Source organism: Trichoderma atroviride, chromosome 6 (assembly GCF_020647795.1).
Source record: "Trichoderma atroviride chromosome 6, complete sequence".
Lineage (NCBI taxonomy): Eukaryota > Fungi > Ascomycota > Sordariomycetes > Hypocreales > Hypocreaceae > Trichoderma > Trichoderma atroviride.
This window is the reverse complement of record NC_089405.1, coordinates 151,439-177,134: the sequence shown is the minus strand read 5'-3', so window position 1 is coordinate 177,134 and position 25,696 is coordinate 151,439. Positions and strand designations below refer to the sequence as shown.

Below are 25,696 nucleotides of genomic sequence, written 5' to 3'. Positions count from 1 at the left end.
GGTAGAGAATCAATTGAAGTTGTCGCATCAGGGAATAAAAACAAATCCATGTGAGCTCACAAGCAGATGCGCATTGGCAAAACTACTTGGTTAACTCATTTCTAGTCCTCTATCTGCCTTCTTCATGCCCGACAACCGCTGTTTCCAGCGCCCATCGCCCGCTATAGCCACTGCTCTTCGCCAGCCATTCTCATGACACTCGCAGAAGCAGCTCCCGATGGCGAACCAACTGAGGAAGCCGGCGACATCCAGCTTGCCGTCTTCTCTGCGGATAATGAAGCTGCGATTCACCTACTAGAAACCATCGAATGCAAAGTATCGCCGCCCGCCCTCAAGAGCGACGAAAACGCAATTGGCTATCAGCTGTCGGTGCCCTCTTCGTGCGACAGCTTCGACTCCGGCCGCTTTAGATGGCGCATCGGTGCCGGTCCATCTCCAGCACTGGTTGAGAAAGGACTGTGCCACTGCAAGCCCGATATTCTTCTTTGTCCGCCTGGCAGAACGCCCAGCTCGACGGCAGTCCGCCGATTCATCAAAGACATTCACGCCACCATCCATATCCATCCGCGATCACGCGTCCTACTGCTCAAGACGCACTCTAGCCGGCCTATTGTCTACGAACAGGGCGACGTGGACGATGGCGACTTAGTCTTGGATGCATCACCAAGGAGGAATACGTGCGTTTTGCGGCGACAACGGAACTATCTTCGCTTCGGCCGATACCGTTTTGTTTTCGAATTTGTCGCCAGTGACCAAAGTCGCAAGAGCTTGAACTCGCAGCTTGACGAGAATCTCGACTGTTATTACAGTGGCCTTCGTCCTTCTCAGCTGCTCAGCTTTATACCCACGTCACATTCTGAGACTTCCTGGAATGTATGGCTGCATCAAAAGATTCCAAATTCGTCTATAGTATCCGGCGTTGACATCTACACGGGCTGGCCGGTTGCTGTTAAAAAATTAGAGACCAGAGCTAAAGGGCGACAACACATGCGACGCCGGCTACAGATTGCCTGCCAGTATAAGAGTAGGCTGCATAAAGGTGTCCTGGGTGTGATTGATATCTGGTGCGAGCACAAGTCACCATCTCCATGCCTCTTTAGTAGGCAGAGCGAAGCCACGGACCGCTGTCTCCATACATTCTACTCCGTACCCCTTGCCGAGCACGATTTCCACAACATGCCATGGGCCAAGATCGATATCAATACCCGCCTACTTTATCTCTTTCAGACTCTGACAGGGCTATCCGAGATACATCAGCAAGCTGTTACCCATGGGAATATTTCACCTGAAAAGCTGTTGATACTAGCTGACACGAAAGGCGAACCGCTGCCAGGTGTCAACTCACTGCCGAAAAAGGCGGCCATTTCTCTCTCAATACAACCGCTTGGCAAGAAGCCGAGTGCCAGTGTATGCGTTGCGCCAGAAGTTTGGAAATCCAAGGAGAATTTGGATCAGTTCAAAGCTGATATCTGGTCACTTGCTGCTTCATGGCTGTTTGCTTTCGTGCGGCCACCAAGCGGTATCAGAATCACCAAGGAGTCTTATCACACTCTGCAGAAGACGTTGGATAGCCAGTGTGAAAGGGGCTTTTTACCAGCCCTGTTTGCAACTCTTTTACGCCAAATGCTGGCATGGGATCCCAAGGACCGACCAAGCGCCGAAGAAGCACTTGTACATGAAGCATGGGCGCCTGTCCTGGCACATGAGCAATCAATCGCGGACGATAGAAAGCGAAAGCGAAGAGAGCAGGCGCAGAACCCTTCTACTCAGACCAGGAGAGCCAGAGTACTCTCACCCGATGCGAATGACTGAACAGAAGAGGAACTTCAGGCAATTATTCTTCCCAGAGACTTGGCTATCAACATTGCCAGTCGAAAAACAGCATGCCAACCTCAACTCGGCGACGGAGACGTGCAGGTTTATTGTTTTTGGTAGCTTCAAGCTATCATTCAACCAATGGCTACCGTTTCTTGACAGAGTCGACTGCACTATATGAGAATGATACCAAGTTTTTATTTAGTAAGTCAAGCCACGCGCTTCACAGGCCACGCAATCACTGCTGGTAATGATGTAGACTACGCAGTTTGGCCTCATGCGAACGGGCAATAAGCCAATAGGCCTCCAATCTTTTGCCTTTGAAGGTTTCCGATCTTAGAAGAAGGCATTACATATACCTAGGTACCTGAGGAATATCGGCAGTGGCTAAGTCAATCTGGTTCCCTCACAGCGCGACAAGATCTGTCAAATAAACCATGTGGCCTTATTACTACCGCTGATAAAGCGAGTGAGACAATATGTAAAGAAAGATAGCACTATCAAGCTTCTATGTTTGAAGAAATTCTGAGCGGCATTGAACTAATACAGAATCATTGCTGCCAAGAAAAATCTACTTGCAATAATACAAATCTAGGTTTAGCACGCGGCCTAATAAAAGCTAATGCTTGTTTGCGCCAAACTGGGTCTGGTTCGCGGCCCGTTCCGCAACCTACCCGTGAGAGATACAATTTTGCACCCAAAGTATCCCAGTTGCACTTAACAAATAATTGGCTAAGGCTAAACAAATGGTTCATAACAAAGTAGTCTTTACTATTCTTTGGTCTTATGGAATATAAAGTGGGGATTTTGAGCTGACTCGTTGGTTATCCGAAGCTCTCTAATGCCTTTAAATATAGTACTTGTGTTGTACAACACTCTTTCTAATTCTCTACAACTACGTTATAAAAAGCGGCTCAGAAACCAAGAGATACTTCCACCTTTATGTAAGTTCTAAAAGAACACTTGCTTTTGTCTATTGTAATCGAGTAACATTTGCCTGCCGATGTGCCTTGGAAACGCTACTCGTTCGTTGATAATATAATAGTAAATGCAGGTGGCGCTTTCGATGAGGACCTTTGCGATCTTGCCTTGCCTTCGAAGCCTCTCAGCTCCAATAGCATTTTTAGTCACGAAAAGAAAATTGAAAGCATTTACTATTGAATAATTTGATTGGCTTTGATATCTTGAGTATTGTGACAATGGTGTGGCATTTTGCTTGAGATGTATAGGGAATTCTTCATAGAAAGCGGAGAGAAAAAGAGATTGTAATACGTATTTATAGACGTCAGAAACTGTTAGTACACAGAATTTACGTTGAAACTAGTGTTGTACAGTTCTGTTTATTCTTGTGGAATATGTATACAGTATTTGCTTCTTCCCTCTCCGTATTTTATTTGCTTCAAGCACGAGATCTATACAGCTAACATTAATTTGAAAATGGCTTGAAAGCCAAAAATAACTCCATCATGTTTGTCACTTCTTCTCAGAATACTGGATACTATACTCCACCGTCCTTTTAATTCCATTATTCGCATTGTTCTGTCCTCCGGCTAGAATACTGTCTTCACTTCCAGCATTCGAGTTGTTTCGCCGAATCGTTGCCATGTGGATACCGTTGGACTTTGCACCCGGTTCCACCCATTCATCTGTAAGTGGTGCTTGGCTTCTTCTTCCCGTACCCCTCGAGCCCCTCGACTTCGAGCCGTACCCATTCGAATCGTAGCCAGGGGTGCCGTATCTGTTGGCTGAGTTTTTACTTCCGAGTGCTGGGAACAATTTAACAACCAGTTGCCGCAGAGTTGGTAGGCATGCGCAGACGATAGCCACGTTGGGTTCGATGATTGTCCACATCACGTTTGCAATATCGTATGTGTTGTCGGTAGAGGTAGCGAATACATCGAGAGTCGTGACTCGGAGACACGAGGTAATGACGACGAAAACACCAATGGCGAATACAGCCATTAGAGCCAGTTTCTGAGCCCGAGGTACCTCTAGCCCATATACTAGAGGCATTGGAAGCAGAAGAATAATAACATCGGTAGCGATCGAAAATCCGGCGTTGGCGAACCAAAACGTGGCAAGGTTGATACAGGTTCCTGTTCGGGCCTTGTCGAAGGCTCTGGCAACCGGGTTGCATTGGAAGATGGTTGCGGTCATCGAGGATATGCAGTAGATAATAACACAAGCGAGGAGGCCCCTGCAAGTCCATCTCATCCAACGAACAATCTCAAATAGACGCAGATAAAGTAGTAGAATGGAGCATTTAGTGAGATTGATTGCCGCTTTATAGGTGATTTGGGACATGTACAGGAACTATCCGTATCATCTTTGTCAGACAGGCACTCGCAAAATAGAATGTGGATTGAAAAAGCTCTTCATAAAGCGTACCTTTAGTGTTTCGATCTGGTTCTCGTGTTCTATGTACATAAAATGCCGACCCATGCCATAATGGCAGCCTGCATTATTAGCATCATGGTGGAATTTAGCTGGCGGTTTAATTACTCACATGTCATCAAGAAAGAGCTGGTAAGAAGTGCAAATATCTATAAGAAGGAAAGACATTCAACGTTAGTATATGAATAGGGGCCGAGAAGCTCGATCTGTAGAAAATTACCAAGGCCACTATAGCAGTCCAGTCATCAGGCCCCATATTCCCACCTTGCCTCAACCGCGCCCATATTCGCAATGCAACGACAATAGGACTTATAACCAGGAAGATGATTGAAGGTATGTATACCAGACGAGAGTCATTGTCGTTCGGATTAGGTAGTGGACCGGCCATGATGGACTCCGCCGGTTCTGGCTTGACAGCTCCAGTATGTATCGACAGTAATGTAAAACTGTTGGAACATCAAAACTAAATTCCAAAGCCAAGGAAAAGTGGCCACTCTTGCCTCGTTATAATAATAATAAGTGCCGCTTTCCAAGACTGGCTTGGAGAGGGTTGCACTCGAACTCAGCTGCGGAATAGCCACCACGGACAAAGCGTCAAACCAATGCAGGGACAAGGCTCTGAAAACCCTTCCTACGTTCTCGTACTTGGGGCTCTCATACTACGGTCGTCTGCCTACCAGCTGCTTACAGACAGCCGTACATGGGTATGAGAAGATGATCACATCAAAACAACATCAAACCTCGTGGGAGCCAGCGCAGGGGCAACCTTTAGTCTGTATGTATTTGACACCACCATGATTGCATTGACGGGCCCCAGCTTCTTTTTGATTGCAAGAGCTTGTGATGGACTCGCGGATTGTGCCCGTCGTTGCCTGGTGCTGCCATTTCTACAGGTCTTCGATTCCATCGGCAGGTCTTCCGAATAAGCTGTCTGCATCGACTTTGCCTAGTGCGAGTACGCGCAAACGTCTTGGCCATTTACCCTATTGGTCCGCGTCTCGCTTCCGGTGGCATTGCAAGGGTGCAAGTGAAAACCTTGGCCGATTCATGTGAGAAATAAGATTGCTGAAGAAAAGCGGCCTTCCGCCCATGTCCGATCCACTCTGATGCATGTATGTTGTTGGCTCTAAGGTCTGTGAACTGTTGGCCGTCAGGACATCATGCAAAGGTCCTGCACGAAAAAATTTCTCGTCGAGGGCCTGATGTTACCTCGTCCAGAAGCTGATCAACCCCCCCCTGCTGAGCGATTTTGGGCGTGTTTGAGACGATTGTAGCAACAGTTCGGTGCCAGTGGTTCACGGCCGCCGATGCAAAAACTACTTGTTACTCGGCAGCGATCCACCAGTTCGGGGCCGTCCGGGATCAACACTAAGCATATGGATCTATCTGGGGCATCGCATGTGATCAGGCCTACATCGAGACTATGACAGTGAAGAGGGTCAGTAGCGGGCAAGTCCAGTTGACAGGCAAATGGCACCCGATCCAAGTGTGGCACACAGGTAGAGCCTGTTATAAGGCTAGTTTTCTCTAGCTGCGCTTTACGACGACCCTTCTGCTCGTTGCTCGGTTTCATTCGGCGGCCTTGCCATGACATCTACTTGTCGATGCTCCTTCGAGTGCATCCTCCGGCTCGGCAGAACAAATCAGGCCATGCCTCCTTACTTTACATGTACTCAACTCGCCACGTTACATCGGTTGTGCTTCAGAGACATGCTTGGATGCTCTACTAGGTATCTGCAATGAATTCCACCGAAACCCACCAGCCTTTAGCTGATTGGGAAAAGGTAGGAGCAGCGTACGTACGTTCGCATAGCTGCAGCCCGGGTTCTTCATTTTCACTGCTCCCCATTGGGGCTGGAAGACCCTTGGCCGGGGCTTTCCCCCTGCGTAATAAGACAATAATCGACTACTGTATGCTATCTGTTCTGGACTTCTCGCCATGATGATACGGAGCAGCCAAATCTGCGGCCTAGCTCTGGCCTGCTTGTCTGCGTCGGGACTCTTGGTCTCCGTCTCGGCACTCCCTACCTCCTAGGCAGTACTACTACCATTAGTGCTACATGTATGCAAGACGGAATTCAGTTGCTAATGTCAAACCGCTGCATTGCATTACTCAACGGGCCTCGTTTATTGACCGACTGAAAGCACAGCTTCGCTAAATAGGCACTACCCCGGCCTGCGATTCGTATCTGCAAGCAGAGCCTGTTCTTAATCACCCGTCTTGTTTCCTTTTTATACATCCTTTTCTCGTTCGTAGCGTCTGCGTTGTAGATGCCTCACTTGCATTCTTGCTGAGCCCAATGTCACACAACGTGACCATTTAGGGCTCTTACACAACTACTCCTCTGTTTCTTTGCAGATTCTTTACCCTCTTTACTTCTTCTGCCCCTGGTTCTTTTCTTACCTCAATTGCCATCTACTTTGGGACCAGACACGTTGCCATAGGGTTACTTCGAAGCTCACACCATGGCGACAGTCGATGAGAAGATGCCCGTTGAGACGGGCGAGCAAGTCGTGCCGCAGACGCCCCAGAAAAGCAGCGAATACTCCTCGGATGCCTCAATTGATCCCAAGGCCGAGAGCAGGCTGGTGAGGAAACTCGACTTCATCATATTCCCTACCTTCTTTGTGATATACATGATGTCCTTTTTGGACCGTATCAATATCAGCAATGCTCGTATCCAAGGAATGGTCGCTGAACTTGACCTCGTCGGAAATCGATTTAACGTCGCGCTCTTTGTAAGTCTGCTACGAATGAAGTCGCGTTATACTATTACAGAAGTTGACCATCGTACAGATCTATTACATCTCCTACATTCTCCTGGAAGTACCTTCCAACATGCTTATCAAAAGATTTCGGCCTTCCCTGTACCTGTCTTCGTTGATGTTTTGCTGGGGTATCATCAATATGTGCATGGGATTTGTCCATTCCTATGGTGCCCTCCTTGGTCTTCGATTCCTCCTCGGTATTTTCGAAGCCGGCCTCCTCCCTGGCATCATCTACGTTACATCGCAGTATTATAAGCGACACGAGTACCAAAAGCGCATGTCCTTCTTCTTCTGCAGCACCGTCGTGGCCGGTGCCTTTGGTGGACTGCTGGCCTATGCTATTGCTCATCTCGGTGGCAAGCATGGCTTTGCAGCCTGGCGCTGGATCTTCATCATTGAAGGCGCCATTACCTCAACGATTGCCATAATTGCGGCGTTTCTCATTATCGACTGGCCGGAGCAGACCAGATATCTCAATGCCGAAGAGAAAGAGCTACTTCGCCGTCGGCTTGCGGCTGATGTCGACGAATCATGCCGCATGGATGTCCTCAATAAAGCTTCACTTAAGCTAATTCTTAAAGATTATAAGATTTGGCTCGGAGCTTTTGTTTACTTGGGAGTCGGTGTTCCTGGTCTGTCTGGAACCTTCTTCCTCCCCACCATTCTGTTGGAGTTCAACTGGACGGCTGAAGAGGCACAAGTCCGCACTATCCCCGTCTACGTTTTTGCTGCCGGCATGATGATCATTGGTGCTTGGGCCTCAGATAGGCTCAAGCACCGCTATGGCTTCTTTGTCTTTGGAACCGCCATGGTAACTATTGGATATGGAATGCTGCTTGGCCAAGTTGGAAAGTCTCGAGACTACAAGTTCGGTGCCGTCTTCCTGGTCTTTGGCGGCGCCTACATGGTCACGCCCATGGCCCTTGCATGGCTGCAGAACAATCTATCTGGCCAATGGAAACGTGCATTTGGCTCGTCAATCCAAGTCACCATTGGTAACATTGCGGGCATCATTGGAAGCAACATTTTCCTCATCAGCGAGTCTCCTACGTACAAGACTGGCTATGGTGTTGCGCTTGCCTGCATGTGGTTTGGATTAATCTCGGCCACTCTCATGTTTGTGCTCATGTGGCGTGAGAATAAGAAGCGTGATGCCGGCGAGCGCAATGATAGACTGAATCTTCCCGAGGATGTGAAGAACAACCTGGGTGATGCGTATCCCACCTTTCGGTTTACTCTTTAGGAGACTATCATTGTGCAGTTCGTCTCCTTTTCATTGCATGACTTTTGGACTCCTTCTTATACCCTAGGCTAGCTATTGTAATACACATCTTAAACGCGTTGATGTTATCGATTTCGCGGCAAAGAAACATTCAGATTGAGCAAGCATACTAAAAATAGAGTAATATCAATATATAAGTAATTATGCATCCTTGTTGCTTCCATATGTGAAATACCAAGGCATCGTGATGTATATAAATGGCTATATCTGGCATAGAATTCTTCATGGATCAAAAAGCTACATGCACGTAGGGACTTAAAGGCGGGCAACTCGTATGCAAGCAGCATCTATAGACAGTATCGCAACCCAGAAACTTCTAGTATTTGAAGACTTTCCATTTGCGGTCGGCCCGTCTGTGTGTGGTAGATATGCAATACTACCTACCTAATGCCTGGTATTGATACCATATGCAGGATCACGGCATAGTGGAATGGTGTTGCTTTTGCGGGCCCATTAGCTGGATTATCTACCAGGTACGCGGCACCAAAAAAATTACAATGCTGTTGCCGCTGCTAGTAGTATGAACAGGATACAAATGCAGATAAAAAGACGCTGAGCAGAGCATGTATAGGTAGGTAGCATGAGAGGCTGGTATAGAGACGCCGGGATGATTTACACGGATGTTGCCTACAACCGGCGAAAAGCGCATCGGCAAACCCGCGCGTCGGCTTTTATGTACCTACTTGGAATTGCGGCTAGTTTTAGCACTGCTACCTCACTAGGGCGAGAGAATTGGCACAGGCTGAGCCGTTCGATAAAGACGGCGTGGCTAACCTTGAGCAGCGGATGATACGGCCAACCACAGATTTATAAATGTCGCGTGTATAGGCAAACTTGTCAATACGCAAATCCACACAGCGGAGCCATGAGCTCTGCAACAACTAAGACTACGGAGAGCCATGCTAGGGTCTCTCCTTGCCTCGTAGTCACCTGTCAGGAGTTGCCAGTCGAACCCCGACTGTCAGCTATTCCCCGATACGACGCTGCAGGAGAAAGCCAGGGTTCGCATTGGTACTCCATACGAACGACAGAGAAGCGACTCGCTAATCAAATGGGGCTTGATCTCGTCCGCTGGAAGGATCGGTTTATGCGGCCTAGCGATGGCAGAGACCCCGTAGTTGCATCCTTTTAAACAGGGGCACAGCGCACGACGGAGCAGAAGCTCTTTGCCGGCTAGTTTCCCCGAGAAGCAAAACAATTATAGTCTCGCTCTGCTGCGTGTTGTCCGGATTGTCAGTAAGAACATACTTGTTTGTAGTGTTCGTAACAGAGTTCAATATGTATTCGACATCTTCGGCGTTCTTCGAGGCAATATGGGATGCAGGGGTCACCCACTGTTTCGTCAACTTGGGGTCGGATCATCCAGGTATGATTGAAGCCATGGTGAAGGGCCAGCGAGAGTCCCAAGGAAACTTCCCGCGTATTATTACGTGCCCTAGCGAGGTATCATCCTTCCCTACATGGAGCCTAGCCTCTTGTGAAATGACTGCTGATGGTTGACGTGGACAGATGGTGGCCATGTCCATGGCAGATGGCTACGCCCGATTGACTGGAAAGCCACAATGTGTTATTGTCCATGTCGATGTTGGAACACAGGCCCTTGGCGTGGCCGTTCACAATGCCTCAAGCGGCCATGCCCCTGTTCTCATCTTTGCTGGAATGTCTCCTTTTACTCAGGAGGGTGAGATGCTCGGCTCCCGCACCGAGTTTATCCACTGGCTGCAAGATATCCCTGATCAAAAGGCCATTCTTGGCCAATATTGCCGGTATACAGCTGAGATTAAAACCGGTCTTAATGTCAAGCAGATGGTTAACCGAGCATTGCAATTCTCTAAAACTGCTCCACAGGGCCCTGTATATCTCTGCGCAGCTAGAGAGGTAATGGAAGCAGAAATCAGCCCTTACTCTATTCAGCAAGAACACTGGAATCACGTCGAATTAGGCGGTCTTCCGTCAAAGGCTGCAAGCAACATTGCTCAGGCGTTGGTCAATGCCGAGAGACCATTGGTGGTAACAGGCTACTCGGGGCGGAATCATGGCATTCCTGAAGCCTTAGTCGAGTTAGCAGATACCATCAAGGCTCTACGTGTGCTTGACACCGGGGCAAGTGATGTGTGCTTCCCGGGTGACCATCCAGGCTGGTTAGGAGTAAAGCAAGGAGCTGATGAGTCTATTCCGGAAGCCGACGTTATACTGGTTCTAGACTGCGATGTTCCATGGATCCCAACGCGGTGCAAGCCCAGTCCGGATGCAAAAATCTATCACATTGATGCCGACCCCTTGAAACAACGGATGCCATTACACTACATTCCATCCAATGCTCGGTATCTGGCGGACGGACTTAATTCCATTGAGCAAATCATACAAAATCTCAAGACAGGAGAAGCAGCCGGGATTCTCGCGACTAAAGATCAGGCCACAGCAGAAGAAACTCGTCGCAGCTCTTACGCCGCCAAGATTGAGCACATCGCTAAAGCGGCACAACCGTTCGCTGATGGTAGTTTCGGTACGGGCCATCTGAGTAAGGTGCTTCGATCTGTTTGCCCAGTAGACACAATATGGGCTGTAGAGGCAGTGACCAACACCGGCTTTATTCACGATAATGTGAGACCAACAATACCAGGCTCATGGATCAATTGTGGAGGCGGTGGTCTTGGTTGGTCCGGCGGCGGTGCTTTGGGTATCAAACTGGCCACTGATACTGAAGGAGAAGGGCAATTTGTGTGCCAAATTGTGGGTGATGGAACTTACCTCTTTTCCATGCCTTCAAGCGTGTATTGGATATCCAAGCGGTACAATATTCCCATTTTGACAATTGTTCTGAATAATGATGGTGAGCGTTTCCCGTGGGGCTTCTTATACTTTTGGATACGCAAAAACTGATTTCCACAGGATGGAATGCTCCGAGAAAATCGTACATGTTGGTTCGTCCCGATGGCGAAGCCGCACAAGCAACGAACGAAGACATGAATATCTCATTTAAACCAACCCCTGACTATGCTGGTATAGCAGCAGCGGCTGGCGCAGGCGATATTTGCGCCCTGAAAGTGACCAACGCAAACAATCTCGAAGATATTCTTCGAGATGCAGTAGCTAATGTGAAGGCTGGGAAGACAACTGTTGTAGATTGCAAAGTTGTCCCAGACTGCTAGATTTAGATGCTGCCTCAAATAACAAGGGAATCAAAGCAATGAAAGATGCCTTGTATAGTAATCATATGGATTAGTCTTTGAAGAGGCTTGGCATAGTTTCGGCGCGTTGTCGCTTCTACTAGACGCTTTAGAATAGTACGCTTATATACATGGCTTCCCCTTAATCGTCAGTGAGCAGTCTGTTTCTGCTGCAAGTATATTCAAGCAGAGGTGTTTTCATTTATGAAACTCTGACCATTATCACACTGGCCATGTTTCTTCGCCAGTTCCAATGCTCTTCTTTATGACATCTATCTTATTCAGACAGCCAAGCACCCGCACGATGCTTACACTTTCGCCCATAACTTGCCTTTCGCTAAATACAATCGTGAGGCACCGTAAAACATACTTCCCGTGGCTAGCATGACTCCTGTGAAAATCTGTAATTTCCAGTAACTCCCATTTGCAGCCGTGATCAAAGCACCTCCGACAGGACTTCCTGTCAATGCCGCGACTGACATAAAGGCATACATGGTCCCTGACCTCAGACCAATCTCATGGATGTCTGATATCTGAGCCACCAACGCAGGGCTTATTGCCGTATAAGTGCCACTACTGAATCCAAACAGAGAAGCAAAAGCCATGGTGGCTGCATTGGAATGACTAGGAAGCCATAAAGCGAATACCAGAGTGGTAGACAAGCAGGCGGCGCAAAGCGATACATTGAAGTTTCCGACTTTGTCTGCTATGTATCCTGGAAGGATGCGACCAACACCGCTATAGCATATCCCAAACAATTTAGCATATGTAAAAACTCCTGACCTTCTTCCTGAATTCCCTGATATAACATACCTTGCTCCATTAAACATGGACACTAGATATCCGGCAAGTTGTGGCGACATACCCACGCTTCTCCCATAGGTTACTAGGAAGGTGATGGGTACAAACATGCCCATGGAATAGAAAAAGCCAGCAAAGGCTGTTAATAAAAAAGGAACATCCTTGAATGATTTAATCAAGGCCCCAGCATCGTAATTCTTTGGCTGTGGACGTAGGCGTGATCGAACAGTCAAGTTCGTTATGACGAGCAAGCCCAGCATAAGAAAGGCACATATTCGCATCGTCCAGCCAAAACCGACACTAGGAATGAGCCGATTTACCATGATGGGTAGTATGACTCCGCCCAAACTGGATCCACTGGCTACAATACCCATCGCCAAAGCGCACTTCCTCTGGAACCATGTGGTGGTACAGCTAAAAGACGGGTACAGAACCATAGCTGCTCCAATTGGACTGCATATTGATTGAGATAAGATGAATTGGTAATACTTTGAAGAAACGGATGCCATCATGAGACCGAATACGTGAATAGTAGTGCCAAAAAGCAAGAGCGTCTTAGGACCATAATGGTCAAACAGATGCCCTACAAAAGGCCCCTATGATCAGATAAGAGACTGGGTCTACTCAAGTAGAGCAAGGCGTTCCAATTACCGCGATAAAGATTGTAAATATAGATAATGACGGAATCCAAGATACTGTGCCTGGCGACAATGATGCAAGCTGATGAGTCTCGTAATATTCTTGGAACACCCCAACACCTATGACAGTTAGCTTTTATAAGACTGTAGTGTTTCCATGTTAAAATGAAGATGTCGCACAATTTGTCCAACCGAAAGAAACAAATAGGCCAAAGAAAGCGCCCAAAACCACCAGCCATGCTCGCAAGCCACCGTCTGTGAATGACTCAGAATCGTTATCTTTATCATCCAAGCCATGAACAGGTGTAGAGCGAACACAGCTTTCGCTTTTGTTGTCCATCGCACAGTTTGAGTGTTCGTGCATACGAAGCAATGGATGAAGATTATTGGCCATTGGACTGTTAAGAGCAATGATTGAAGTTTTTTTATTGGGTGATTGGGCGGTCCTCAATAAATACGATGCGCAAATCATCCGCGCCCTTTGAAGATTTCGGAGGTCCGAATCCTCTCGCTAGTCCGATCGCGGGACATTCATTCGTGTCGGTGTGCAGAGCGCTCTGTGCAAAAAAAGGAGGAAAAGCAATGCAAAAAGAAGAATGGCCCGTCTGTCCAATCTTTTATCCCGCCTTTTTCTTTCTCCGAGCAAGAAGAGGATCCCTAACAATCGCTAAGATGTCAGTAACTTTATAGCCAGCGTTTTCGAGCTTGCGCTTTATAAAATAAGCAAAGGTTATCAGCATTATGAAGCATAATTATCCGAGGTAAGAAAAAGAGATGATACATCTGGTGAGTCATATTTTACAACGAAGAAGCTCAAACATATCTCAAGGCACACTACAGAGCATCGCTTTGTGGAGACCTTTGGCAGAAAGTAGCGAGCAGAATCTTTTCACGCGAACGAAGAAGCTAATTCTTTTTCACAATTGCGATGCTAGGATTATATTTGCACTAGATGTCTGATACAATACTTTACGGAGCAGTGTAGCCACCGTCAACGATAAAGTCAGCCCCAGTCGCATAAGTAGAGGCATCAGAGGCCAGATATAGGTAGATTCCCTGCATCTCCACTGTCTCGCCAAAACGTCTAGGAAAGTTAATGAGATGTCTCTTTAAATGCTTTCGAGTATTTGCTTACCCCATAGGAATTTTATCTTTAATTGAATCCATAACCTCTTCAGCCACAGATCCAGACAAGCCGGTGTTGACGAATCCCGGAGATACGCTGTTAACTCTGGCAAACCCGAGCCATTCGATAGCAAGAGATTTGCCTTGCCAGCATCATTTAGCGTTCGAGAATCTTGTCTCTGGAAGTGAGATATTGCTTGGGTAAACTTACAAAAGTGGATAATATGCGCTTTTGAAGCGTTGTACGCCGCCTGGCGTCGAGGAATATTTACAATATGTCCGGACATACTGGCGGTGGCGATGAAGCTGCCACTCGAAAAATTACTCAATTTCGATCCATCTATAGTCGTTCCTTCCTTCTTCTGTCTCCTAAAGTGGTTGCCAGCAGCACGCGCGCAGTAGACTACTCCGTCGACATTGATCTTCATGAGATTATGATATCTCTGGATATCTGCGTCAACGAATGCTTCATCGCCCCATGAAGTGCCCGAGTTGGCGACAAACACATCAAGGCGGCCGTCGAATTCTTTGATAGTCTTCTCCATCGCTGCCTCTACTTCATCGCAGGATGTTACGTTGACTTGATACGCTCTGCCTGCCCAGCAATAGATTAGTATAAAGCAGCTACTTTGGGCCTGTGCAATGAGACGAAGGGGCTTTCTGGGGCTCATCTTTGTTACATTTAACGTTAAACGCTCTTTCAATTCCCGTTGCCTTTTCAATAGCCTCTTCATTCGTATTATACCATATAGCCACGTTGGCACCCGCTTCAGCGAATGCTTTGGCAGCAGCAAGACCGATTCCCCCTCCCGCGCCTGATATGATTGCTGTCTTGCCCTTTAGGGAGAAGAGAGACATGACCCCATTATCCGCAGGGGGTGCTGTGTTGTTACGCCGGAAGACGCCATTTTGCATGCTTTCAGCCATTTTCAAGTGATGTAGGTAGTGCGATCACTATCGATGAAAGGGAAATAGCATTGATGTAAAGTTGATGGCATTGAAATGCCTCCCTCTATGAGTTATTATTAAATCATGCTTTCAACTACTCGGCGCGCCTAATGCAAAATGTGGAGTAACCAGTTTAGAGGCCAAATAATTACTCCACAAGACTCTTCCGACTTCGCATCGAAATGGTCTTGACATTATATTCCGCTTCTTCGATAATTATTAAATAGCTGCTCATTGTCGCTAGTTTCATATATATATCAATGACAAGATTATCGTGAAGATACGCATTGTTGAAGTGTGACCAACACCCTCGCAAAATAGAATCCAGAGACTGCGATCCCCAAGAGTCAACAAAGTGCGGGGTAGAGCAGTAGCCTGAAAAAGGCTGTTGTTTCAGGCAAGCAGTGCTTGATGGGAAATAAAGAAGAATAAAAGAAGACCCACGCATAGCGAACTGATTTTTAATGGTTTGCTATAATAAAATATGCTATATATAGCCTTCATAGGTAGCTTCACGTGCCTGACCCGAAATCTCGGGTCGTGAGACTCGCTCGTATTCTAGGCAGGCGATAGCTAAAGCCACAAGTAGCTTAGTTTGTTCGGTATTAAAGTCTTCCTGCTGCCTAGCCCCTGGCTATACGCTGCCAGCTTCAGCAACTCTTGACAACACTTCGCAACAACATACGATATCAATCACAATGGACAACGCCGGATCTGGGCTTTCTGAAGAGAAAATTAATGGCTTCAAAGAATGGGTCAAGTCGCAGAATAAAAGACCTCGCATCTGGGATGCTCGACGCTGGTTCCAAGGCCCCGGTTACAGCCACGATGAGCAAGATGATTCACTTGACCAGGCTCTTGACCTGCTCATTGATGAAGCCATTGAAGATTCATTAAAAGAAATGAATGATCGTAACAAGGTAAGTTTCAATTTTTTTTCTTTTCTTATTGAATACCGCCACCTTCCAGTTTCAGCATACTTGGTGCCTCACTCGGCGTAGTAAATGTACCTATGTTGACGACGACTGTAGGCACTGTCACATCTTCAAATACCAGGCTTAGGACTTCCTTTACGGTATATGCCGCCCAGTGACCAGAGATTTCCAGTCTTGATAGGAGCTGAAGGCTACGACTGGAAAGCTGCAACACTTCTGATCCGAGAAGTTTGCATGTTGAAGTTTGTGGAGGAAATAACAAACAAAGCTCAGTGGTGGGAAAAGGTTTTTGATTCTCAGATTGCCGAAAAATGGAAACAAGAGGCGCTGCAAATGAATTGGAAAGAATATCGAGATTACGCAGATTTCACTCCCGCCATGGCTGACGCCGTAAGTCTAAACCATCCAAAATGCGAAGGGAATACCCAATTGACACGAATAATATTAGTGCATCAACGAATTGCGCATCAAAGCGGATTTGTTTACAAAAACTGGACTGATTCCCATCTTCGACTATTCTTCTTGTGTCATCAAATCCGATAGCCTCGTCCCCGACAGCTTACGAAATGCTCTTCGCTCGGAAGCTGCAAAGCTTGAAAACGTTCCTGATGAAGAAAGAGACTGGCATCCGGGAACCACCCGTAAGGTTCTCGATCTAGTACACCCCTCTCTATGGCCCTTCATCTATGGCCGTACTCCCGTGCTACTTGACAAAAGGATTAATCTTACGAACGCTTTGAGCTATTGTGGGGTTGGAACTATTCTACCGGCTCCAAGACCAATCGAAATAGCCAATCCTGAGCAGTCTATGTATTCAAGGCGTTATGAGCTATCCATGCCTTCTCTTTCAGGCAGATTTCAATGGCTGCCATGCGAAGTTGTTCTTGATGGCCAGTCTGCCAAAATCGACAGCTATATCAACAACTTGCATCCAGTGGACCATGCAAGTCTGTACCCCATCATTGAACGCTTCATTGAGAAGTCATTACCAGCATGGGATGTCGTATACCGATGGCCTAAAGAGTTTGAAACCCAGCGCTTGAAAACAAAAGAGGCACGCGAAGAGTGTACAACTCCTGAAATTTGTCAGCAATATTACAATTGCAATCCGTGGAATCGTCCACTTGACGAAGGCGAGCCACGGCGCGATGATACTGAAGCTTATACTGGAGAGTATCGGGACACTGAACGTTTCAAGCGCGATATGGAGTGGATGAGTGAAACGCACAAGCTCAATCTGCCAGAACCCGAGCCTAGCGACGATGGCCATGTTCGGTTGAAGGCATCTGATGTCAAATCCAGCGATTTCTTCAACGGAGCATCTCGAATCCAAGTCATTGTCAAGTTGGCTAATGTTCATCTCAATCCCGAAGACCCTGATTATAAATTTGAAGTGTCTAAAGAGCTTGCTGATTGGTATATGAACCCTCTCAACAACAATGCCAGCGACCCAGATTTGGAAGGATCCTCGTATAAGCCAGGCACCTCTGAAGCTTCCTCAACGGATTCCGATGTTTCGTCAAGCCCGAGACGATCTTTGTCCTTGAATCTTCCTGATTACGAGGATATACTCGTCAACAACGACCCTACCGAGTTTGAAGGTGGATCGTGGCATACAGAGGGAATGCTAAATGAGCGTATCTGCGCAACCGCGCTTTTCTACTACGACTCTGAAAACATCACCGACTGTCATCTTGACTTTCGTACGCCTGCCGATCGCGAGGAGCTTGTGGTCAATCTCAACTACGAGCAAAGCCAACATTTTCCAATTGAACGCACATTTGCTATCCCAAATGCCTACCGCGACACTTTGCAAAGCATTGGCGGCGTTCTCACCACGAATAGCCCTTCCACAGGAGATGCCGATACTCGCGCTGTTTTCTTTCCGAATCTTCTGCAACATCGTGTATCTCCATTTCGCCTCAAGGACCCAACAAGGCCGGGCCACCGCAAGATTCTGGCTCTATTCCTTGTGGATCCGGCGATTCCTGTCATTTCCACAGCCATTGTACCGCCACAGCAGCGAGAGTGGTGGTCTCGTGAATCTGGTGCTGAGCAGGCTATTGCTCACAGACTACCGAATGAGCTGGCCCATGCCATTCTTGAAGATTCGGGACTTCCAATCAGCTTGAATGAAGCCAAAAGCATCCGGTTGGACCTAATGGAAGAAAGATCAGCGAAAAAAGACGATATGGACGAAGAGCTGCAGCGCAATACCTGGAACTTTTGTGAACATTGAGGACGGACAAACCATTCTTAAAGAAGAGTTCAACTGTGCATCTTTGCCTTGTGCTTAGGGAGGCAAATATTGGGTATAGCTGTATTGAATAACTCGTAGACTGTAGTTACTTCTTAATGTTTCTTAATTTGAGTAGTGAAACGCGATGTATGGGATGGGGTATGAAGAGGCAACATTGCCAATAACATGGAGCAATCAGCCGCCTTCTCATTGGAACACAGCCACTTGGCTCGATCATAACGAGTAATAAAGTATAGGATATTGCGTCACAACACCATTATGAGGGAGTAGCTAGTGCACTTTCCAACCTACTCCGACAGTCTATGTCCAAAGATTACCGCGCTCTCTTCAGTGATGAGTTTGCCAAACTTTTTGAGGAAGGGTAATTGACCCCAACCACTACCTTTTTGAAGGCGAGCTCAGTAGCAATATGCATTCATATATCCACTCTGTAGCTAGCAAAAGTACATATTCGCCATTAGTTCAATCAGTCTTTGGGCGAGTGTATCGGACCGATGGTCTGATCGTCTGATCGTCTCCGACGCAATAGTAGCGTAACACTGTACATCAGTGCACGCTTTTAAATAGTAACAGTCACTTGTATCATCGCTGGGAGTATCAAGCAACGCAAATAGGGTTGTTATTCGAGATATCTAGTTCCCATCTTGCTTGTCGCAAGACGATGGGACCATTATGACCTTCCGACGGATCTCCCTTGATAAGTTCTTGAGCTATATCCTTGGTACAAAGTATTCGAGAAATAGCTGCAAGGACAGATGAAAGAGTTCGTGTGAACTTCATAGCGGGATTTCCTTTGCAAAATCATAGTATTAGCGAAAAAGAACATGTTCAAACCTTGCTTACTCTGCGACCGGGCAGAAGTCATAGTAGCCATCGAGATGGTTTCCCCACCACGAGGGAAAGGGGATAGAACGTCCACCAGCTCCGAAAACTGCAAAAGATAGAATGAACAGTGCAGTAAGACTGGCACCATCGAAGGCGCCAGTGATGAGGTATGAGTAATCTTTGAAGATACGCGGTCGGTAATTTCGGAGATAAAATTGAGTGAAAAACCCGGCGAGAAGCTGACTCAAGATAACGCAAGTCTGGGACGCATTGTACGGGATGTATCCCGCATATTGAATGAACTGAGGCATGTTGATGTCGTAGGTCGAAAAGTTTCGGATTTTAGGGACGTACTATCCAAAGAGGAGTAATGATTAGGGGCCATTGAGCGAACGACTAGTCGAGGTATGAGACTTACATATGAGAATATACGATGAACCACAACCACTGCAGCACCGATAGCCAGTCCGACAGATACCATTTCGTACTCTGCACCCGCCTTGTAAAGGTATTTTGCGAGGGCCCAAGATGTCGCGTTGGTGTTGTATGATTGAATGGTCGCACCACTCCACGAAGCGTTTCCATTACCATCAACAAGGAGGTCGCGGTTACCGTTGACGATTGTGATCATGATGGCGTAGTTGACAAAGCCGCCCAGGATAGTGCCGTAGATTTGTGTCACAAACATGACTCGAGGAGGAATTTTCACTGCATCAACGCATTAGTATTTCCAGCGACGCACGATGCCGGCATGATACTTACGATATTCTCCCATCTTCAAGTCATTGCATAGGTTGACACAGTTTGTAATAACGTTATGTGACCAAGCAGCAAAATACATGTTGCCGACGGGGCGTCCCGGAAGCATCAGGCCAGCCAACATCTTGGACAAGTTATTGGTGGCAATGCCGTTACCATATCGTGAATAAAGGATGGTGCTCTGGAGGCTGTGTTAGATAGCTCAAGGTATTGATCTTTTATGATGAAGACTTACAAAGGGCGCGATAAAGATTCCCAGGAGTAGCGATACGATATAAGCCCACGCTGGAAGGGTAATATTTTCCTTGATGACAACGACAAGGCCGAGAACGAAGCTGAACACAAGTACCGATATGTACCACCACCATGGTGTCTCCTTGTAGTTCTCTGCCATGTGTGCGTGATGTCGGTCGTCGTATCGTCCACTCTTTGCGCTCTTGTATGCTCTCTTGATATCTCCGCCCCAGAACAGAGCACAATGAGCAACTAGAGCTCCAATCTAAATGATTGTTAGCCACTGAGATTTATATGGTTTGTGTATGATGCGTGGATACTTACTGCGGCATTCGCCATGAACATGGCGTATGCAAAGCTTCCTGTGAGCCTAGGGATGCCATACTTTTGCAAAGCGCTTTCGTCGAGCACACCACCAACAAACACTTTGGAAATAGGATACTTGGAACCATCTTCAGATCGGAGTTGCGTAGACATGAATGGCTGCGACTTTGCATTCCAAGAATTTGAATAATAAATGGCGAGCATCACAATGTAACAAACGATAAATCCCGCTACGGAATGAGCCTGTAGCGTAAGGGGTAGAGAGGTGTTAAAAGACGTAATCTAATCACAGGTGTTAGTTATCCCCTACTTTCAATACCGTTAGACGAATGGATGCTCTCTCACATATTGCCAATCGAAAGAAAGACTGAATAGTCCCAACCCTTCGTTGTTTTGCGCGCCGCCGAAAAGGTTCGTAAGGACCGCTGCTTTCGAACCAGTGGCACGCATGGCTGCTAAACACGGGATAGAGACAGAATTGAGAAACGGGAAAATGTAAGCTGGGAAGAATTCGTAAAAGAACATTCCCACGAAGCTGTACCAGAAGAATCGAAGTGGTTTAGAACCTTTCAAGTCTTGCCAGTGCAGTCCTTGGAGAGTCTTGACAGTAGGAAGAGTGCTCCAGTAGACAGCTTCGACGTGCCAGACTGCAATAGGACGCAGCATGCCACAGATGCCATAGCCGAATAGTCCAATGGAAATGGTGCTCAAGATGACAGTAGATGCAGACAAAGGCAAGTTGTAGAATAGATCTTGTGCAGTGAACACGGTAATACTGGCAGAGGCATTTGAGGCTGATGTGGCTGTAATAGCACATACAGCATGCTCTTTCAGATTCCAGGGTCCAGGATTGATGAAAGAGACGACAGTTATCCAGAATGGTACCTTTGCTTCACCGTTCTTGGCTGCCCATCGTGCCCTTAATCGATCACCGCGAGGAAGAAATGCAGCCCACGCATTACCTGCGAAGTAAGCGATGAGAACAATAAACGTTCCTGAAATTGTTACTGCCGTTGGTTTGAACTATAGTGTATGTTAGCTTTGTCTCAACGGATATGAAGAGCATTTCTCGATGCGGTATATCGTGTACCTGGTAGATCTGGCTCATAATAGCTTGAAAAGCAGAAAGACATGTAGCCAGGAAGAGACTTCGGAATGTCACGGAAGGCTCCCGATCATCTCGTAGCGGCAATAGATGAGCTGCTGCATCCGCGCCGGTGACAATGATAACATCGTCGCTGCCCTGTCCACTATTCTTGTCGTAGTCGTCACCATCAACGGGGACGGCGCTGGTTATTTCGGCTGTAACCTTTTCGTTCTTCTCGAAATCTGTGGTGCCACCATAGCGAACCTCCTCGTCGGATATTTCATGCCTGACTGCCTTGGCCTCGATAACAACATTATCATCTGTAATTGACGCCGCCATGTTGGCATGAATCAGCAACCACGTGGGTAGTATAGATGCTGCGTCAAAACAAAACAGAAAAGGGAAATTCAGGGGACTGGCCTTTTGGCTGAGCCTGTTTCTATAAACATTTTCATTTTTTTGCCGCCTCTATCGCGATATCTTGTGGACGGTATCATTCCAAGACAAAAAGATACATCTGGATCGTGATGGGGTTGCAAGGACGGTGGTGTAATACGGGTGAGACGTTATGCAATCAATAGATTAGGTATTTTGGAGTGGCGACTAACGACCAACCACAGATCTTTTGGCAGGGACTTTTGAAAACATGCACCAAAAGGGCACGGACTTTCCGCCTGTGGCTAGTCTCGATACCATGCGCTTGGAAAAGGTCCCGAGACTAGTTTGTAGATTAAGTTGATGGAGACGTTCTAGATTATCACGCAAAGCGGCATCAGATGTTGGTCTTCAATCCAACAGTTACCAAACGCCTCAATAATTTGCGCATACTTTGAACTTACAAAATTCAAATTTCAATTTAATTTGCATTCCTCTTGCTCCAGAAAACAAACAAAAAAAAAGACTAGTAGCATGCTCCACTCTGCTTCTCAATAGTCGGGCTCAGATATATGGGTAATGGCTTATCAACATATAAGTATTGTACTTCTAGCCTTGGCATATTCAAGTATACCAGTTTGCGAGTATTGTAAATTACATGTCATCTTATCCCATAAAATTATTATATCGACCCTATTCTACCTCTACCCAATAGAAAAGCAGATAACACGAAGCAATTGTTATCTGCCTTTAGGAAGCAATCTCCTTGGGTTTATTCCTTCACTTGGGGGCAATCGACTCTGCGGTACTGGTACTTGAAATAACTGTGTTGGGGCGAATGACTTAGATGGCTGCATGTATCCACAACCGTCTTGGCGGTTTGGGGGTCAGCTCGCCACCCATTTCACGTTGAGAAGTAACAGCAGCTACAGTAATACAAATTTCCCGAACAGCTGACAAGTGATATGCTTAAATAGCCTTCATTATCACCTCACCAAAGATAGCGAGCTAGCATCTAAATGCTACAGCCTTGCTTTATGGATTTTAGCTGTAAAAGGCTAGAGAAGACCTTTTGTTCGCCCCTCTGAGCTACTAAACTCGGGGTGTGTCGGGCAAATTTGGTAATGTGATAAGTGCCCAAGGAGAAGACCATGTGGCTAATTTTGGGCCACGCCTGGGGGAGCCGGATCTATATTTCATAAGCATAATGTAACACGATATAGCCCTGTTTAGACATCATGTTGCCCAGTACCCATGATATTAAGTGGGGGGTTGCCACAAAGGTTCGAGGACATACACTCTCGTAGAAGCGGATCAACAAGTACAAGTGGAATGTAGGCTCTAGTTCGCATTTGAATCTCAGGCTGAGTAGGTATATATGCTATATCCCTCATACTTCTGTTATCTTGACAGAGAAAGCTTCGTTAGGTATATAGATACAGTTGCTGTTCATTCTAGTGACCATGGGGTCGGGTTGCGGCCTTTTAGATAGCCTGGGGCTTTTATCATCCCACTCATATGATATGCTCTACATATATACAAAGTACGGCCACAATTGCCTCATACCGTTCCTTGTGATTTACTAAAGGCGTAAAACGGTACGCACTCCGATAGTACTGTAGCTGCCCATTCTGGTTCTTGGCGATTAATACTACTTCTTGGCACATCCGTTTTGGTAGAGGCTAAGAAGCCGAGGAGCTGCAATGTACATATGAAAGCTTTATTTACGATTAGGAATGTCTGTCAGAGCTGAATTCTACTTGCAGTTCCTGCTTAATCGTCCGCCCAATTTCGTCAACCTATGAAATTGATATTAGATGAAGAATGCCATGAGCTGTCAAAATTGCAGTCATCATCCCAGAAGAGAAGTTAAGAAAAGGAATTGCTGTATCCCTTGCCATATCTTCGACAATGTACTCGCCCGTATTTCGGGGCGCGAGTGGTTCGCAGAAGAGGAATCCGACAGCCATCCAGTTTCAACATATCTACTCCAATAGGACTCATATTAGCGGCTTAGTATCTTGGTGGTACTTTCAATATGAAGAAGCTTACTCATGACCTCTTTGAACTTGTTTCCTATATATGAAGGCATCATGAAAATATGATTCGGATAGACGCTCCGAGTCCAAGCGGCCAGCGGCGCCGTTTCGCCGGCCTTTGCTTTCGCCGCGCCTCTTCGGCGCATGTCGCCGAATGTATGAAAACTATGAGAAGAATTGAGTATTTAATACATCGGTTTCCCGGCAATAATTTTTTAATCGTTCAGTTTCTTTATATCACTCTGAAAAGTCATTTAAAATGGAATCTAAAGAGATTGATTCCGGCGTCTTGACTGCGCTGGCAAAGCAAATGCGTCTTTCCGCTACTTTGGAAATAAATGAGCTTGTTCAGCAGCGCACAGCCAAAGGCTACAAAGTTGTGCACCTGGGATTTGGCGAAGCTACCTTTCCTATCCAAAAGGATGTAGCTGCGGCTCATAGGGAAGCCAGCAATATCACCAGCTATCTTCCAGTTGCAGGAATGGCCGAACTGCGACAAGTTGGTATTCCGATATCTAATACAAATTTCACGGTTGATACTGACGTCTGAGGCAGGCTATTGCCAAATTCCAATCTCGACGTCTCAAGAATAATATCCAACCAAGCCAAGTTGTTGTGGCTCCAGGATCCAAGCCATTGCTCTTCGCGCTTTTCGATCTTCTTCAAGGGGACGTTCTGCTCCCGCGGCCATCTTGGGTCAGTTACGAGCCTCAAATTACCCATGCAGGAAAAAAGATCTTTTGGGTGGAAACGGATGAAGAAGATCGCCATACTATCACAGGTATGAAGATGCAAGCTCATGATTTGCAGGCTACCCCGCTAATAGCTTCTACAGAAAGTTCTCTGCAATCAGCATTTTCACGCGCAGTTGAACAAGGTGGTAATCCTCGAATAATGCTCATAAATAGCCCTTCCAATCCCACTGGTCAAGCTTTCAACACAAGTGATATAGAGATTATCAGCACCTTTTGCAAAAGCCACGATATTACTCTCATTAGCGATGAGATTTATTCCGATATCAGCTTCTCCGAAGAAACCAGCGCAACTCCGTGCTCAGGCTCGCAATTCAACGTCGGCCAGAAAATTCTGACTGGTGGGCTTTCAAAGGTACATATTTTTTATTTCTTATAACCTAATTCACTAACCATTAAATTTTTTATCATAGACATATTCCGCCGGAGGATGGAGGGTTGGCTATGCCATCTTTCCTGCAAACGACTTCGGAGAGAGAGTACAATCGGCAGTCTTGGCATATGCGTCTGAATGCTGGTCTACGGCTTCAGCCCCCGCCCAAAAAGCCGCCGCGGTAGCGTTTGATACCAGTCCAGAAATGGATCTGTATCGCAGCCAGGTTGTGTTATTGCACAAGCGATGCACCTTGGCGCTGTATCATGCTTTGCGTCAATGCGGCCTCGCAGTTTCAGAGCCAAAAGGTGCCTTTTACGTTTATCCATCCTTTCATCCGTATTCCAAGCAGCTTAAAGCTCGCGGCATTCGGAACAGCCAAGAGCTATCCCGCTGGCTTATTGAAGAGTGTGGTGTCGCAGCCCTTCCAGGTTCGGCATTTGGCGAGGACGATGCCGGGCCTATTGGTGGTCGGTATCGTCTGCGGATGGCCACAAGCTACCTATATTTCCGGGATCAGAGTGAAAGATACCAAGATGGATATCGCATTCTCGATTTGGCTTTGGACGCGAATAACAATCTCAAGCTGCCTTTGCTAGACGAAGCTATTCAGGCCATCCAAAATGCCGCGGCAAAGCTTCGATTAGCGCCATAAATATGGAATACGAGAATTATTTAGTATTCGTGTACTGTTATAATCACATATAATTAGCTCACACTATCTCACAACTTTGAGAGAAGAAGAAGAGAACGAACTCACTATATAGACTCTTTTGAACTACCTAGGTATA

The 25,696-nt window shown here is 46.7% G+C and overlaps 9 protein-coding genes across 10 annotated transcripts; 5 read left to right on the top strand and 4 right to left on the bottom strand.

The window, feature by feature from the left end:
* Positions 1-192: 192 nt before the first annotated feature.
* TrAtP1_010656 (uncharacterized protein) lies at positions 193-1,812 on the top strand (the record flags this gene model as incomplete). Its single annotated transcript, XM_066114802.1, has 1 exon — positions 193-1,812. One exon carries the CDS (start codon positions 193-195, stop codon positions 1,810-1,812), a length of 1,620 nt encoding a protein of 539 aa, XP_065970899.1.
* A 1,318-nt stretch (positions 1,813-3,130) lies between these two features.
* TrAtP1_010655 (uncharacterized protein) lies at positions 3,131-5,309 on the bottom strand. Of its 2 annotated transcripts, XM_014092124.2 has the most exons (5): positions 4,710-5,309; positions 4,430-4,655; positions 4,322-4,358; positions 4,204-4,271; positions 3,131-4,128 (listed from the first exon to the last, which is right to left on the bottom strand). In XM_014092124.2, the coding sequence occupies exons 2-5, from the start codon at positions 4,595-4,597 to the stop codon at positions 3,289-3,291; spliced, it is 1,113 nt and encodes a 370-aa protein (XP_013947599.1). In that variant the 5' UTR covers positions 4,598-4,655; positions 4,710-5,309; the 3' UTR covers positions 3,131-3,288. The 2 variants fall into 2 exon arrangements, with proteins under 2 accessions (XP_013947599.1, XP_065970898.1); XM_066114801.1 differs by having other exon boundaries at positions 4,322-4,655.
* Positions 5,310-6,109: 800 nt separating this feature from the next.
* TrAtP1_010654 (uncharacterized protein) lies at positions 6,110-8,407 on the top strand. The gene is made up of 2 exons (XM_014092123.2): positions 6,110-6,948; positions 7,007-8,407. The coding sequence occupies exons 1-2, from the start codon at positions 6,676-6,678 to the stop codon at positions 8,219-8,221; spliced, it is 1,488 nt and encodes a 495-aa protein (XP_013947598.1). The 5' UTR covers positions 6,110-6,675; the 3' UTR covers positions 8,222-8,407.
* A 1,022-nt stretch (positions 8,408-9,429) lies between these two features.
* TrAtP1_010653 (uncharacterized protein) lies at positions 9,430-11,577 on the top strand. Its single transcript, XM_014092122.2, has 3 exons — positions 9,430-9,703; positions 9,770-11,093; positions 11,153-11,577. The coding sequence occupies exons 1-3, from the start codon at positions 9,539-9,541 to the stop codon at positions 11,410-11,412; spliced, it is 1,749 nt and encodes a 582-aa protein (XP_013947597.1). The 5' UTR covers positions 9,430-9,538; the 3' UTR covers positions 11,413-11,577.
* Positions 11,578-11,738: 161 nt separating this feature from the next.
* On the bottom strand, positions 11,739-12,554 carry TrAtP1_010652 (uncharacterized protein; the record flags this gene model as incomplete). Its single annotated transcript, XM_014092121.2, has 2 exons — positions 11,739-12,168; positions 12,244-12,554. 2 exons carry the CDS (start codon positions 12,552-12,554, stop codon positions 11,739-11,741), a joined length of 741 nt encoding a protein of 246 aa, XP_013947596.2.
* A 1,284-nt stretch (positions 12,555-13,838) lies between these two features.
* TrAtP1_010651 (uncharacterized protein) lies at positions 13,839-14,921 on the bottom strand (the record flags this gene model as incomplete). Its single annotated transcript, XM_014092120.2, has 4 exons — positions 13,839-13,953; positions 14,005-14,137; positions 14,206-14,589; positions 14,675-14,921. 4 exons carry the CDS (start codon positions 14,919-14,921, stop codon positions 13,839-13,841), a joined length of 879 nt encoding a protein of 292 aa, XP_013947595.1.
* Positions 14,922-15,640: 719 nt separating this feature from the next.
* On the top strand, positions 15,641-18,116 carry TrAtP1_010650 (uncharacterized protein; the record flags this gene model as incomplete). The annotated part of the gene is made up of 3 exons (XM_066114800.1): positions 15,641-15,862; positions 15,974-16,267; positions 16,326-18,116. The coding sequence occupies 3 exons, from the start codon at positions 15,641-15,643 to the stop codon at positions 18,114-18,116; spliced, it is 2,307 nt and encodes a 768-aa protein (XP_065970897.1).
* Positions 18,117-18,976: 860 nt separating this feature from the next.
* On the bottom strand, positions 18,977-21,705 carry TrAtP1_010649 (uncharacterized protein; the record flags this gene model as incomplete). Its single annotated transcript, XM_014092118.2, has 7 exons — positions 18,977-19,315; positions 19,381-19,670; positions 19,725-19,902; positions 19,957-20,220; positions 20,280-20,561; positions 20,625-21,302; positions 21,370-21,705. 7 exons carry the CDS (start codon positions 21,703-21,705, stop codon positions 18,977-18,979), a joined length of 2,367 nt encoding a protein of 788 aa, XP_013947593.1.
* A 1,375-nt stretch (positions 21,706-23,080) lies between these two features.
* Positions 23,081-25,560, top strand: TrAtP1_010648 (uncharacterized protein; the record flags this gene model as incomplete). Its single annotated transcript, XM_014092440.2, has 4 exons — positions 23,081-24,279; positions 24,336-24,561; positions 24,616-24,887; positions 24,946-25,560. Exons 1-4 carry the CDS (start codon positions 24,040-24,042, stop codon positions 25,558-25,560), a joined length of 1,353 nt encoding a protein of 450 aa, XP_013947915.1. The 5' UTR covers positions 23,081-24,039.
* Positions 25,561-25,696: the final 136 nt, after the last annotated feature.